Here is a 16,847-nt window from a genome sequence, read left to right on the forward strand (position 1 = left end):
GAGTATGGGGCTGTGTGACGTCATATAGGTCGGAATTCCTTTTACGGGCACTTCTCCCGGAAGAGCGCACGCGCACACGTCGGCTGCGTCTGAAAAGTGGAAAATGCTGCCTTCAGAGGACACATTTCAAGGTAGGAAGGCAGCAAGGCACGTCCTAATCCAATGTTAGCTTCACTTTCTGTCTCCTGAGACTCCTTCATCTGATCGATTTTTGAAGGCTGCATAGATGTATCCTTCGCTGCCTTTGATATTCCATTCTGTGACAGTTGAGCTAGAAAAATAAAGATGGCGTCCGAAAGTTGCGTTTGCTGGTCAGTTTGTGTGTAAATGTATGTTTTTGACCAACATTTTCCACTTTTGATGTCATTTCTAGCAAGAAATTACTATTATTACTACTACTATTACTATTACTGTAGTAATTAAATATTAAATCAGTTTGGTGAGGTGCCTTCATGCACAAATGCTGCCTTACAAGTCATTGCCTGTTAGGGCAGCGAGGCAACAAGTCAGCTGCCTAGGTTTTCGATTGCAGCCCTCGACCAGAGCGAGAGAGCAAAAGCACGCCCATCAACGCGCGTTCAGATTTACGGAAGTCGTCGGCAGTGCTGCACAGGTCACAGGACTCTCGATATTTGTTATTAAAATAACCATAGAAACTGATAGTTGCAATCACTTTTTTATTGGTTAAAATGAATGGAGAATATCTCGTGTTTTTCCGTGGCTGCTCGAGCCCTCAGGATCGGCGCTTATGGTTTCATAAACAAGGCCCAGTTCTTCGCTGGATTTACAGTTCGTTTGAAACTAAAAGATGGAGCGGTCACAGCGATAATGATCCCGGTCATGAGTCGGAACTGCAGGTGTTGAGTAAAACGGCTTTAAATGTCTGTTTTGTTGGCAATAGGAACCGAAGTGCATATAATGTAAACAACACGAACGTAGTGAATTCATAAATTCATTATTCATCATTCACGATATGCTATATTCATTATAGTGATTCAAAAGTTATCCAGGGATAATACGATGGTGTATTGTGTGTGTTTAAATACATTTGTTTAGCTGACCATTGATAGCTTGCAGACGATTGCTACGCAAAAGCTGCGCATGCTCATCACTCTTTAGCTCCGCTCACACGGCACGCCTCCAGGAGCTCGGCTGTTTTCGGAAAGACACGGTACAGTGTATGTATCTTTTATAAATATGATAAAACTAAGACTTTTTGGAGATATGAAGGATGCTATACTACTCTATAGGTACTCAAGATTAACATGGGATTGGCAGAAACTGTGTGTGACTGTCCCTAACCTTACCTGTATCCCACCTCAATAGCTGCAAAAGTGTTCTGCAATAAAACAAACACAGTAAGTACACTGTACCTAACAATTATTTTTTTCTGTAAAGGACCTTGGTGTCTTTAAATATGATGATCACAAAGATGGTGGAGGGTGTCTACATCCAGAGGAGGAAAATATCTTACTTTAGCCACCTTGGTGCATCTGGAACTAAGAATCATAGATTCAACGCAGTCAAAGCCATTTTGAGCAAATCTTTCACCCAGACAACTTTGTCTTTAACAAAATAATATCAAAGTATAATCACTATATATTAAACATGTTGTATGTGGTAGAAAAAAGAGCAATTGTGCAATATAACACTGTAAATCCACTATGAGTAAGTAAGCAGGAACATCACAGTGAATTTTATGACTAAATAACATGATAATCTGTTTATTTACAATGTGAGGATCAGGGGTCAAGAAGTTTTATAACAGAAATGTTATAAAAGGTCATCATTATTACATGACAAATGTCTGTAGTTGTATCTAGCATAATTCAAATGATTATAATTCTTTAATAAATTATACAAATATAAAAGTAAATTTGCAAAATAAGATTAGACATGTTTAAAAGTGAAATATCAAATCCCAAAGTGCCCGCAACATTAAAAATATTTACACTTTCTGTCTTCAAGCATTCATCTTCAAGGCTCATAGTTTGCTTTGTGACAAAGTTCTGGAAAACAAAATTATGTAAGAACAAGCATCATTCCTTTATTCTTCATTTACAAATGTTCCTGCACTCACAGTAACACATGATCTACACTAATGTCCATGCATGTTTTGGTCACAGTAATAGGAATAATCTTTCTCTTGGGAAACAAACATTTGCAGGCTGTATGAAATATGTCTCCAAAGACCTAAATAGTCAATGCACTCCACAGAAAACATTATAAATGAAACAACAGATACACTCTCAGAAAAAATGGCACACAAGCTGCCACTGGGATGAAAGGTACAACACTCTTAAAAAATAAAAGTTCTTTATTGGCACCTATGGTTGCATGAATAACTTTTAACATTCATAGAACATTCATAAGGGTTGGAGAGTCAGGCTGGTAACCTGAAGGTTGCGGGTTCGATTCTCAATACCAGCAGGAAATGACTGAGGTGCCCTTGAGCAAGGCACTTAACCCCCAATCGCGTGTGTGTGTGTTCACTAGTCACCACTCCTAATGTGTGTTCACTAACTTGGATGGGTTAAATGCATGGGACAAATTCCGAGTATGGGTTACCATGTTACTTATTAAGAACCTTTCCATTGCACAAAAGTTTCTTTATTTCTTTAGAGTGGAAAAAGGTTCTTCAGATTATTAAAATGTTCTTTATACTAAGAAAAAAAAAAAGTTCTTTTAACCCTTGTTCGTCAATTTAAAAAAGTTACTCTGAGGTCCTTAGAGGACAAAATGTCTGTCAAAAAAATGTGAAGCTTTGAAGCACAGACTTAAGTTTGATCTCAGTTTAAAGAAGACCCTTTGCAGATTATTGATAAACATATTTTTTTATAAAACATGTTGAACTCAAAATCTGCTATAAAATCAAAGCCATAAATCTAAAGAAGTTGTGTTCAAAATTTGAGGATGATATCAAATTACATGCTCCACACACAAATTACTCTCAAATATTACAAGCACACAGGTTTGTTTTGCTATCTTAGTGAGGACATTCCATAGGCATAATGGTTTTTATACTGTACATTTTATCCCCCTACACTACCCCTACACCTACCCATCACAGAAAACTGTCTGCACTTTTACATTTTTAATAAAACATTGTTTAGTATGTTTTTAAAGCCATTTTAAATATGAGGACTCATGAAATACACACCACACTCTGACATCCATAACAACACGCCCACACAATTTTAGCTTCATAATTTATCCAATTGGCTCAATAATACGCAGAAGCAGAAAACTGGAAAAAAGAGAGTATTTGCTTTATAGGCCAAACCTGAGAAAATGCACCATCTGGTAAAAAATAGTAAACATTTTAATTTAATTTAATTTAATGTTGAAGCCTTGCCAACAGAACAGAATGAAAGCCTATTAACAAAGACTGCATCATTTTATAGTTAAATGGCTTTGGGATTAAAAATTACAGTTTTAATGGGTTTCAATGGGGACATTTTTCCTTAAGGTCGTAAAGTGTAAATAATTTGTGTACATAAATATATTTATGAAAGGAAATGAGGGTAAAATATTAAAATTGCAATAAAAATAAATGTTGAATAATAATAATAATAATAATAATAATAATAGTAATAAATGAAAACATTTAAAAGGCAAAAAGGATTAAAGAACTGTTGACTGAAAGGTTCTTTGGGGAACCAAAAATAGTTCTTCAATGACATCACTGAGAAAACCCCCTTTTGGAAACTTATGTTTAAGAGTGTAATATATACCACTTTGGACCTAAAATGTACACTTTAGGTAATAATATGTTCCTTTAAGCTACTAAAATGCACCCTTTAGGTATAAATATAAGGTACAAATGTATACCTTTAGACCCACTGACAGCTTTTGTACCATTTTCCTGAGAGTGTACATACTGAGATGTTTGCAGAAATGGAGGGATGTTCATCTGAGAGATGAAGAAAGAGAAAAATACAGCACCTCTGCTGACAGCAGTCAGCAAAAAGGAAAGACGACAGTGCCTACCTGGTATGAGAGGATAGGAAATGAGGATGATGAGGAAGCCCTTCACTGGCGTTAAGAGAAAAGTGCTTCAACGCCTGCAGGAGTCAAAACCAGTGCCTGAAGCAAATCAGAGAGCGAGACGATTCCCCTCACCACATCCTCTGTGTCCACCAGCACTAGACGGTGAACCTGAAAGAGCATGTAGACCTTAGTCAGAGTACAGTAGATGTCATATTTTACTTGATGTGATTAAAAACAAGCCATGAGTTCTTGAATACTATAGAAACACCCAAGAAAGTGAGCTGCCATGATGTCACATGTAACGTGGCAACTATTTGTTCTAATACCTCTGCCTCAGCGATGCGATCGATGATGGTTTCGAGGGTTTCGTGAGGGTAACACTTCAGCACCCCCTCAATGCAGCACCAGCGGCCCTGAATGGCCTCCTGCATCGTCATGTTCAGGTTGTTGTAGTTTTTCTGTGCAGCCAAATTCTGGTGAAGAATCAGGAAAACATGTAAATGCAGATGTAGGCTACCTGCTTTGTTTGGTACATCTGAAAGTCATTTGCTGTAACTGTCAGGACTCGGGTTTGATCTGTCCCTTTTCTCTTGCATAACTTTTGTTTTTGTTTTCTTTCTGCACGTGGCGGTCGCTCTCAGCTGATCGCGCTCTGCAGTCAGTGTGGCCGCTTGCGCTATATCGCAGCTGTTTGTTATTTTCTTCCTGATTTCTCCGCTATTTAATCTCCTGTTTTCTTTCTTTTCTTTGCCAGTGTGTTTTGTTTCCTGTACGATTCACACGTACCTTTTTGTTGTTAACCAGTTTTCAGTCTTGTCGTTTGGTGTCTCTCTTTGTTATCTGCCCAGTTGTTCCGTTGGATCCTCGGATGGTCTGAAACCCTTGATCAACGGATTTCCCGGTCGTGACTAAAGTGATTTACTCTTCAGGAATTTCCTCTTGTTGTGGCGGTCGGTCTGGACCGATCTTTATCAACCGCTACTTGACAGTTATCATGGACCGGGATTAATTCTATGTTCGTCTGCTGTTCGCCTGGCCTCTTGCCTGTTTGATTCTCCTTGCATTTCCTGTGGATTAGACGCTTTGTGGACTGATTATCTGGTTTCTGACGATCGCCTGGGCTGTGACTATCCCCTGCTCTATTGAGTTGAGTCTGGCCCTGAGCTTTGCGCTCATTGTCAGTTATTTGAGCTGAATTAATAAAGTTTATTGAGTACATCTCTGCTTTTGGGTCCTTTATCACCGGAATCCTGACAGTAACACTTGGAAATAAGAGGTGTGGATGTGGGTCTACGTACAATGACATCAAATCTGGAGTAAAGTGCCACCACTTTCCCTACAGAAAATGAAACATCAGAAACCACTCAGAAGTAAAAGACACATGATATATACTTCTGGTTGAGGAAAAACAAAGCCATACTCAGTACCTTGCTCGCTGATGACGGGCAGGGCAGAGACTCGTCGCTCTACAAACACAGATAAAGCGTCATAAACTGTTTCCGTCACCCTGATAGTCGCGATGCTCTTGAATGTTCCGATTTCCACTTCCTCAATCCGTTTCTGTAAGAATCGAGGCTTGGGGATCATAGAGCCCTGAGATTCATAAAGCAAACATTCAACATTCAGTACAGAGCTATGGTGACAGTCAACATACTGTAATAAGGACCTCGTGTTACATATTAAAAGTGACAAAAAAAAGTGCTCTCATGGCAATTCATAGCCATTTTTCGTTTTGGTGAATTGGTGGCCAATTCGTATGAATTCATACAATCTCATTTGTAAGTTTTTGTTTGATGTGTTTACGGCTCACTAGGGAAGCTTGTTATCTTTTGTATTTTTTATTCAGTGGCAGAAACAGGCTTCTCACTGATGGTTAGGATTTGTGGGTTAGGGGTGGACTATCATGTTTTGTTTTTTTCTAAAAAGCTCTTGTTTCCATATGAATCACATTGTACAAATTCATTCAAAATTGCTGCCTTGTAATACAGTTACATTGTTTCATGAGATTTGGTTGAGAGTGCACTCAGTTATGTTTTGTTAGCAAATATTTACTTATGTTCAAACCTAGTGGCGAGTAGGCGGGATTACACAAATTGCAGTCAGCCATGATTAACTTATGTCCAATAACAGTTAAGGTTATTGAGAGGTCATCATAATATGTCAGCTCCCATGAGGTGACCAGCTCCATTTAAAATAAAAGTGTGGTCACATTAACAAAATTCGCTGACAAAAAAGCTCCATTGTCTAATGTCAATAGTGTAGTGATGTACGAAGCACCACTCAGTAGTTTCATAAAACCAATCAGCTTTCTGTTGGTCAATGTAATAAATTTGCATGAAAAACTCGAACCTGTTGAGAAATCTGCATAGACAAACCTTTTGCCCTTTAGCGAAATTCTTCTGGATTTATCCCATGAAAATTTGCCAAATGACAGCTTTTATTGAGCTACTCATATGACTGAAGTTGTCATCTCACGTGTGTGAAAATCATTTTAAACAGTATTACTCTTCATTTAAAGTATTTATGCCAAAAAAAAAAAAAAAAAAAAACCTTTTTAATGAGGTAAAAATGACTGAGTGCAACTTTAAAGCAAGGTTATATAAAAAGTAGGGATGCACCGATACCAAGCTCATGTACTTGTGCTCGTAAAAATGCCCCCGATATCAAAGTCCGATACCTCACGTGACGTGACTAAATGACAGAATTTTCCGTGCACAGAGACACCGACAGCAGCAGAAACAATGTCAGCCTCAAGGGAAGTGGAAATACTTCAAAATTAATGATGACAACCCACACATTGCGAACTGCATGCCTTCAATCACAATTCGTTATCGATTAGTGAAGGCGGGATAGGCAGAATCGCGCTGAATGACACAGACCAGAAGCGCGCGCTCTTATCTCTTTCTTGCGCGCGATCCCAGTTCTCTCAGACAGCGCGCGATCAGTTCTCCTCGCGCCTGAATGGTTAAATGCACACAAAGTTGTCACAATGTCCATAGTGTGGAGTATTTCACGTAAATACAGTCGATTATGGCTTAAGTGGACGTAAACATTTGGGTGAAAACAGGATATGTGTCAGTATCCATGGATTCGGTCTTAAAGGGACCGTAGCCTATATTTGTCATTAATGTTAATAAAACAACAAAATATGTTAAATAAATGTAGCTATACAAGGTAAATAAACCTACTGTATCTGAATTTTTTTTTTTAATTTAATTTGTATCTCCATAGTATTTGTTGTATTGTTTGCAATTTGTTTGTAAATTTCTTTTTCTATAACAACAATTATATATATTGGTAATTATGCCCTTTGAAGGTTATTGGACACTGTGAAATTTTTGTTCTTTAAGTTTGTGACAAGCACATAAAAATGATTACTTTTTTCATTAGAGTAATGATAAAGAAGCTGTCCTACATTCGTTAGTCTCACTGTGTTGTGCTTGGAAAACTGCAACATCACCAAAAAAAAAAAAAAAAAAAGAGAAATTAATAAATGTATAGGCATCGGTATCGGCGAGTACTAGAAAAAAAAGTATCGGTACTCGTACTCGGTCCTTAAGAAATGGTATTGGTGCATCCCTAATAAAAGAACATAAAAGCTCTTACAAAGATGTGTAGGAACTTGAGGATACGTTTATGGGTGAGTATGTGGAGGACGTTCCCTGATTCTGGATCTATGACGGGTAGCCGATGAATCTTGTTCTTCAGTAAAGAATAAATGGCATCGAAGAGGCTGACAACAGGAAACATAACTTTCTGTCAATGGAAAGATAAAAGAAAAAGAAAAAGCAAACAAAGTGCTGTAGAGGTCCTGGTTTACCTGGAGTCAGGTGTGATGCTGATCAGGGACTTCAGAGAATACTGTAGATAGACCTCTGGAAGAGGGAAAACAGCTTCAAATTTAAAACATTACAGTGTTTGTGGAATTACATATTTATCCTCAAAACTATACACAATCACCTCTCCATGTTTCAATCTTGTGTTCCTCAAGCTCATAGATCTGAACCTAAACCAAAAAAAGAACATCAATGTTGAAAACAGTTGTGCTGCTTAATTTTTGTGGAAACCATGATACATTTTTTCCGGACTCTTTAATGAATAGAAAGTTCAAAAGAAGAGCATTTATTGAAGATAAAAAGCTTTTGTCACATTATAAATGATTTTACTGACACTTCTGTGAATTTAAAGCATCCTTGCTGAATAAAAGAATAGCCATGAAAATACATCTTATACCATGAGAATTATTCTGCATAAAGTTTCACAACTAGCCCCAGCTTCCCCTATATTTAAACTTGGAGAAAAACATGTTAGATAGTGGTTACCAAGGGAGATTTGTAGTAACGATGGAGAATGTTGATAAAGTCTGTAATGGTGAGCATCCCTGCAAGACAAAAATAGCACAAGCAGAACATAAACATGAGCACTCGGGTTTAAATTCAATTCATATTCAACAACTAATTCACACAAGCCGATCTGAATCTGACCAGACAGTACTGAAATAAAAGTTCTTGAGGAAATTATAGCTTGAAATTAAAGTATCAAGAGGCTAACATTAGCATAAACATACGAACTCTCACTATGCACTGAAACAGGAACACGTTCCTGCGCCCAAGTTTCCTTTCAGTAGGAGGATATGTTTTCTCATTAGCATGGCTATTATTATTCCCAGAGAAGGTTCAGGGGATTAGAGCTCTACCCTGCCATTTCCCACCAGATACCACCGACCAGAAGCCACACTAAACTTAGAAGCTGGCACTGACGGAGAGGACGGGGTGCTGAGTATGATCAATCAAAGCTGTGTCAGCACACACACGTACAGTATGTATACATGACGTATCATGTATCATGTAGAATGCTCTCCAAGGTTGCATTTATTTGATCAAAAATACAGTAAAAACAGTAAAATTGTGAAATTTTATTACAGTTTAAAATAGGCTATTTTCTAATTTAATATATTTTAAAATTTAATTTATTCCTGTGATGGCAAAGCTGAATTTTCAGCATCATTACTCCAGTCAAGTGCTGCCAATTTAGCGATTTTGTCGCTAGACTTAGCGACTTCCCCGTCCCTTTTGAGACCTTTTTTCAAAAGCCTAGTGACAAATCTAGCAACATCTTTAACAAACCTTATCTAGATTCCGTGACTTGCCCACTGATCTATATTTTTATTAATACAGATCAGTGGACTCGCCAGTATGACGTCATCTAGCGACATTTAGCGACCAGTTTTAGCTACTTTTAACTGAAAGCAATTGGCAACACTGCTCCAGTCTTCATTGTCACATGATCCTTCAGAAATCATTCTAATATGCTGATTTGGTGCTCAAGAAACATTTCTTATTATTATCAATGTTGAAAACAGCTGTGCTGCTTAAAGGGTTAGTTCACACAAAAATGAAAATTCTGTCATTTATTACTCAACCTCATGTTGTTCCACACCCGTAAGACCTTCGTTGATCTTCGGAACACAAATTAAGATATTTTTGTTGAAATCCGATGGCTCTGTGAGGCCTACATAGGGAGCAATGACATTTCCTCTCTCAAGATACATAAAGGTACTAAAAACATTTAAATCAGTTCATGTGAGTACAGTGGTTCAATATTAATATTATAAAGCGACGAGAATATTTTTGGTGCGCCAAAAAAAACAAAATAACGACTTATTTAGTGATGGCCGATTTCAAAACACTGCTTCATGAAGCTTCAGAGCATAATGAATCAGCGTGTCGAATCAGCGGTTCGGAGCACCAAAGTCACGTGATTTCAGCCGTTGGCAGTTTGACACGCGATCTGAATCATGATTCGATACGCTGATTCATAACGCTCCAAAGCTTCCTGAAGCAGTGTTTTGAAATCGGCCATCACTAGATAAGTCGTTATTTTGTTTTTTTTGGCGCACCAAAAATATTCTCGTCGCTTTATAATATTAATATTGAACCACTGAACTCACATGAACTGATTTAAATATGTTTTTATGAATCTTGAGAGAGGAAATGTCATTGCTCCCTATGGAGGCCTCACTGAGCCATCGGATTTAAACAAAAATATCTTAATTTGTGTTCTGAAGATTAACGAAGGTCTTACGGGTGTGGAACAACATGAGGGTGAGTAATAAATGACATTATTTTCATTTTTGGGTGAACTAACCCTTTAATATTTTTATGGAAACGGTGATACATTTTTTTTTTTTCAGGATTCTCTGATGAATAGAAAGTTCAAAAGAACAGCATTTATGTGAAATAGAAAAGTTTTGTAACATTATAAATGTCTTTACTGTCCCTTTTGATCAATTTAGTGCATCCTTGCTGAATAAAAGTATTGATTTCTTTCAAAAGTCAAAAGCAGCTGATCATCTGTGTGATTTTTGTGAGCAATTAGGAAACTGGTGCATTCTAGAAAATCCCTGTAGGAGCAGAAACTCAAGGTGATGATACACGGGGCAACTTTTTGAGCAATGTTGCTTGGGCACTTTCCCATTGTGAATGGGCAACAAATTTCGATCTAAAGTATCCAGATAGAAATTGGTTGCCCATTCTTAATGGGAAAGTGAAAAAACATCGTTCGGCAACACTGCCTGGGAACATTGCTAAAAAAGTTCCCCCGTGTATCATCACCTTTAGAATGTCAAATGTCATCCACTATCCAAGCATTTTCTATCCTGACTCAAAATCAAATGGATGGTAGAGCTAGGACATAATGTTTTAACGGGATTGCTGAGTGTTTAAGCATATGTGAAACATGTTCGCATTTCCTAACATGGGTTTAAGATGTTGAAGTGACATTATAAGATTTCAGTAATCTGATGCAGGCTCACAGCTGACCAACCACACTTTGACAGGCTCAGCAGAACCCTAACGTTTGCTTACCTACAAAACACTGCAGCTTGTTATCCCATAAAGGTGCCGCTCTGACCCCGTTTGCAACCAGTGCAAAGAATGCTTTCTTCACCTGTACACAACACTCACATATTTCACTGTTTATGCTCTTTGAACATTTCAAACTTGAATATATATGAATATTTTTGATGTAAATCAATCTAAAACACTGTAGTACAGGATCTGACTTCAGCACATAAGCACACCTGCAGTGTTGTGTCAAAGATGACCAGTTTGGAGCTTGTTGGAATGGCATCGTAGCAGCAGTGACTCATGAAGAACTTGGTGTACACGTCTGAGTCAGAGTCTTGGAGAGGCCCTTTAGGAGGGAGACAGAGAGGGAGACCCCTGCGGCAGGTCGGTCAGTCTACAGCTGTGATGGACAACAGTCCTGCTACACTTGTATAATCATACTGCATGTACCCTACCGGTCAAACATCACTGCAGTCCAACACTTCCATTTCAAAAACTAACATGTTTAATACCTTCATTTAGAATGTAATCACACTTATCAAGGCATAAAATGTCCCCAGTAAGGATTTTTTTTCTCTTTACTGAAGATTACTGGAGCAACTCTAATTCAGAAAAGAAATGTGGAAAGAAATTTGTTTCGGTTAAAATTAATGTAAATAAAATACAGCTAGAGGGGCCTTTTACTACTACTTGGGACAAAAGGCAGCTACAGTGATTTGTGGTAGCAGTGATGGACACTAGGTGTGCTCACACGGTGAACCTGATTTCACCAAGTACAACATGTTCCTGGAACAACATTCCAATCAACCAATCAGATTTGAGGGACAAGTTTACAGTTTATGTCAAGTTTAGGCTTACAACCAGGGTTAGGTGCTTCTACATCAGTGTATTTCACCATTTTCCTCTGATTTTAGGGATCAGTTATGGGTAGGGTTAGGTTTAGGGATAGGACTACATTTTCAGAGGAGAATGTTGTTCCAGGATCAACAAAATGTTGCTCCAGGAACATGTCTGTCTTGGCAAAATCACAGTGACTGTGTTCATGCCATGTCGGAAATACCGTTATTCCGAGATTTTGACTTGTAAAAAGCATTCATGTCCTCATAGAACTCATGATTACAACTTGTAAACTCAGAATTTTCGACTTGCATCACGTGACCACTGCACAACCTGACCGCTGCAGATTCATATTGGCATTGATAGTGTTGCCACAGAAACGCATAATTCCAAATCTAAGGATGTGCACAGCTCCGGGTAGAATTTTATGTCTTGTCATCTCGTAATTACGACATGCCGTGAATGCTTTCTTACATTTCTGTGGTTCTAGTTGGGTATACTTCTATATTGGTGAACAAAAACTACAACAACTATAATTTTTGCATTCGCGTTTGCTCCAAAAGCAAAAGAAATAATCCACTATATAATTTGTATGACTTTCCCAAAGATGAAAAAAAAGAGAGATTGATTACATAGGTCAGAATAAATCAGCCATTTTTTTGCAAAGTTTTTGGATTTAGTCTTAAACACCTTGAAGGGGAGCAGTTTACTTTTTACTCAAAAAACTTTGACTTACTATTACAGAAAAAAAACCCTAATTTAATAATCACATTTAATAAATAGTTTAAAATTGAAAATTAGAAGCAAAAATTCTCAAAATATCTGATATTTGGGAGATTAGCGTTAGCTACACGTCATCAACATTTTAAAAATTATATCAAATTAACAAAATAAATTAATAATTGAATAACTCAATAGACGATACAGTAAGTCACTGGACTTGAAAGCAGAATTTCAGAGACTAGCTAAGAAATGGTTAATGTTTAACATTAAGAAACGCACAGGGTGTACAAAAGATACCGATAGATACCTGTCCTCTTCATGGTGAGCCCCTCATCCTCCACAAAAGGAAACTAAAACAGAGAATATATGGACTTTCACTGTAAGGAAATGTTCAAAAAAGCAGTCAAAAGAAGTGAGGAGGACATAGCATCACCTCGTGTAGTCTATTATTAAATCAAAAATATCAAAAGAAAATGACAGCATCAGGTAGCTGAGTATTTTTTCACCCTGATATTGTTTTGGTGTTAATTACCTCAAAAACTGACTAACTGAATGGTAACTGATTATATAACAGTTAGTTACGGTCCTTAAATTTGATTAGCCAGTTAAACCAGTCCAACAGAACTGCACTGTTTGTATCTCTCCGCTTGTCTGTTTGTTCATTCCAGCATTAGTTTTGGGGATTTTTTAGTGACTCTTTATGCAGGTTACATTGTTACACCAGTAGATGGCGACAAGTGACAAGTCTTTATGAGTGAGTCATTGAATCATTCAGTTAACTTATTCGTTCAAAAGACTGATTAATTCGGAAATTAGGCACAGCTTATATATACAGATCAAGAAAATTATTGTGATTGTCAATTTAGACAATATTTCGATGTCCTTTGTCTGTTTACTATGCTTCACCAACAAAAACATTTCCAAACGAAGGCACAGCGGAGTGGAATCTGTATTTTTGAATGAATCACACCGTCTACACCAGACGCGAGCGGTGCGACGTGTCAAAAGACAATAGAACCCATTATAATAAGTGATACTGTCCCAGTTCCATTTCTGACGTAGTCCAAGTGCTTTGCAATGGTCGGTTTGTCGCGTTCAGTATAGACAGCTTTTAGCTGTTGCGAAGCGACAACGCTCACATCCGGTGTGATTCATTCAAAAATACAGATTCAACTCCACTCCGCTGTGGTTTCGTTTGGAAATGTTTTTGTTGGTGAAACATAGTAAAAACAGACAAAGGACCTTGAAATATTGCATCTAAATTCACAATCTCAATAATTTTGTTGATCTGTATATTAGCTGTGACCTTGTGCCTACAGCCGAATCACATCCATAATGGATTGTGACTGTCATATTGCGTAACTGCTGCACTGTCATTCATTTTCTATACAGAACTGAAATCCTGCCACAGAACCCTGCAGAGAAGGGTCTATTATCTTAACATTATGAACAGAAAGATAAACCAGTAAAAAAGGTTGCATATAACATCCTCACATGATATATAATTAAACTCTAACCAGTTCTCATGCAGACTCATACAGTACAATTGCTCTGATTGTTTATATTGTTTATGCTAAAGCAAAGTCTAAACCTAAACTTTACTAAAATGTTAACATTAGTCTTGTGCTGCCTTGCAATCACTGGTATTTTTTTTCTTTCAGGAAAAGCTAATATAGTTAATTATTATTAGAAATAATTATGTTTTCATGCTACATATTACTACCTCACCCTGAACTTGATCTCCATAGAGGCCTTGTCTCCATGCAAAGTTCAGATCTCCAAAAATAACCTCAAACATAAACACAATGTGCAAAGCAACCAGAAAGACTAGTTATTCATATGTTGTCTGTTGAACCCACTAATCCTGGACTGACAACACTGAAATGAGCCTGGTGGGCCAGTTTGTTGACTGACTTTAGTTCTTTAAACTACAGCGAACTTCAAGATAAACGTTGATATAATGTTTTCAAGTTAAAGCTGTCACAACAGTTCCTGGAATAAGATTCACCTCATCAGAAACATTGCTCTCTGGGTCTTACCTCCATCAGGGGGTCCATGTTCTGGGGTCCCACCGTGAGACAAACGTTTTCAGTGCTTGAGCTGGCCTGACCGGAGCATAATTCAGCTCTGCTCCCGTCCCTGCGTGCAGAGCACAATCTAAATCAGGAGAGAAAGCCGGCCCAGGCACGCAGAGGGCTGAACGTGAGACAGGGGGAGGAGAATCACAGATGTTGCGACTGTGAGTGGCTGTGTATTCACAACACCCCTGTAACAGACCTGGTCTTGGACAGCATAATCAGGACCTCAGTCAAAAGATGTATAAGATGACTCAACATGACCTATTACAAAATTTCAAGGTAATTTAAGACATTTATGACTTGCCAATTTATTAATTCATGTTAATGGAAGATCAATCAGCTGAAAAGCATACTGTTGACATTAAAGACCATTGCAACGCCATGACCTGCAAAATGATAGTAAAAATGTCAAGAGTTGTCTATTTTTGTCTCCTGTGACCTGATGATCTCAGTATGTGCCTTTGGACCTTGTGTTTATCATTTCGTTCTTCAAGACTACATTAGGTCACGGAGCAGGTTTCACTGTCAGTTTTCTTCATAACTCATTACAGTAGTGTTTTTCTAATAATTGGCAATAATGTAGCAGAAAGTTGAGATAAAATAATTATAATTAAAGATACACCATGTAACTTCTAGCACTCTACTGAATGCATCTTGCGGAAGAACATTGTTTTGGCTCTGCTCCTCTGTGCGAATGAATGTGGTTCGGAGCACAGGTGTAAAAGTCTTAAAAGATTACATCCTCACAAACCTTATACTGTATATCTTGATTTTGTTGCAAATTCACTGTCATATACAGTAGGTTACCGTACGCCACGTGGTGCCATCCGAAGACCAGTTTTACGCGCGATTCTGAGTGTTTTGTCACGATTCTAAATCTTTCGGTCCTAACCAAAGATTTTATCTACGATAGACTTCTCCAGGCTGATGTTCTCACTGTTTGAGCTCCTGCAGTACCAACCGAGGATGTGTTATTGGCAGATTCATGGCTCACGCCTCTTTTATCTCCAGCTTTCCTCAAAAGTTGCAACTTCTGCCTGAATATGCCTCTGTCCGACGATGGACACGATCGCTGCCCATAGTATTTAGAATTCAACATCTAAAAGATACTTGATCTGTGTGTGCACTGTAGTACGCTACCAATGTCAGAGAGACAACTTTTCCTTGCTGAATTAGATCCCAACTCATCTGTTAGCCTAGCTCAACAAGGTTCAGCCCCGCTGCACGTTCAAAAGCATTGTGCATCAGCAGCAACTGCCGCATCACGGACAAAGAAAAAACGTCTGAACATTTTCGGTCAAAGACTGTTGCTTCCCTCTCTTTAGAAATGGCAAAGTTGAAACGCTTTCTTCAATCTTTACAACCCCTGGTGCCAGCCATGCCTACACCAGTGGATGAGGGTGACTTTCAACTTCTGCATACTATGGATTTTGATGCCCTTTTTAATGAGTGCATCCAATTTGTTTTCCATAGTGAAGAATTGTTGGAACCTGCCATGCAAGCCGCCCTTCAAGATGTTTTCCCCAGCCTGTCTGCTGCAAGTGGCTTGAGCTGTGGGCCCATACATTCATCAGGAGTAGGTTCATCCTCTCCAGATGACACATTGTCAGTTCTACAGGTGGTGGTGGCATATTTGGGCCTTGACAAATAGCTGACTTGGCCAATTCAGACCAGCTTCTGATGCATTTGTGTTTACGATGCCATCGTTTGAGGATGACAGAATTCTCCAGTGCACTTACAGGTTCCAATGTGCCTAGAAGAAGGTCAAAGACAGCCAGTACTCTAGCTTCAATGGCCGAGGCTGATTCCATTGGAATTGGGCACCCAAGATCAAACAGCCAGTAGCAGCATTGGTGATAATGTCTGATAAAGCACTAAGATGCAATGTCTGCCCAACTGCACTATCTGGACATAATTACACATTATTGAAGGTGGCATACGAGTCAGTAGCTTATTTAAATTGAGCAGAGACTACTATCTGCCAGCTGCTTCTTGCCTATAATACCACATTAGGGCCGTTGAATGTGGAGCCTTCTGTGCCTCAGTTCCTACAGACTGCTCTATTGACTATGGGTCATGTGACTCGTGAGCTTGGGACACTCTCAACGTCCTCATCACCACACTGCTTCTCAACTTCTGACACCACAAAGACATAGAGGGACTGAAGAGCATACTGAAATTGAGGGTAGTGTACCTAGCAGTACAACACTTCTTAGCAGCTTTGATAGGTTGTCATGTGCTTGTCCGGTCAGACAATACATCGACTGTCTTTCATTTGAATCATCAGGGTGGCACCAGGTCTTTTGCATCTTTACAGCTGACTTGCAAGATCTTCAGATCGTCTCTGTACCAGCTGGCTTCAATAAGTGTG

General features: G+C 38.5%; 1 protein-coding gene across 3 annotated transcripts; it reads right to left on the bottom strand.

Annotated features, from left to right (window-relative positions):
• Positions 1 to 1,695: 1,695 nt before the first annotated feature.
• On the bottom strand, positions 1,696 to 14,537 carry prkag3b (protein kinase, AMP-activated, gamma 3b non-catalytic subunit). 3 transcript variants are annotated; one of them, XM_051904776.1, is made up of 13 exons: positions 14,438 to 14,534; positions 12,678 to 12,748; positions 11,072 to 11,213; positions 10,857 to 10,938; positions 8,313 to 8,371; positions 7,951 to 7,996; positions 7,811 to 7,865; positions 7,597 to 7,723; positions 5,418 to 5,583; positions 5,289 to 5,326; positions 4,317 to 4,463; positions 3,991 to 4,158; positions 1,696 to 2,009 (listed from the first exon to the last, which is right to left on the bottom strand). In XM_051904776.1, the coding sequence occupies exons 1-12, from the start codon at positions 14,453 to 14,455 to the stop codon at positions 4,042 to 4,044; spliced, it is 1,068 nt and encodes a 355-aa protein (XP_051760736.1). In that variant the 5' UTR covers positions 14,456 to 14,534; the 3' UTR covers positions 1,696 to 2,009; positions 3,991 to 4,041. The 3 variants fall into 3 exon arrangements, with proteins under 3 accessions (XP_051760736.1, XP_051760737.1, XP_051760738.1); XM_051904777.1 differs by having other exon boundaries at positions 11,072 to 11,184; positions 12,706 to 12,748; positions 14,438 to 14,531; XM_051904778.1 differs by lacking the exons at positions 10,857 to 10,938; positions 11,072 to 11,213 and having other exon boundaries at positions 12,706 to 12,748; positions 14,438 to 14,537.
• Positions 14,538 to 16,847: the final 2,310 nt, after the last annotated feature.

Source organism: Ctenopharyngodon idella, chromosome 9 (assembly GCF_019924925.1).
Source record: "Ctenopharyngodon idella isolate HZGC_01 chromosome 9, HZGC01, whole genome shotgun sequence".
NCBI classification, from domain to species: domain Eukaryota; kingdom Metazoa; phylum Chordata; class Actinopteri; order Cypriniformes; family Xenocyprididae; genus Ctenopharyngodon; species Ctenopharyngodon idella.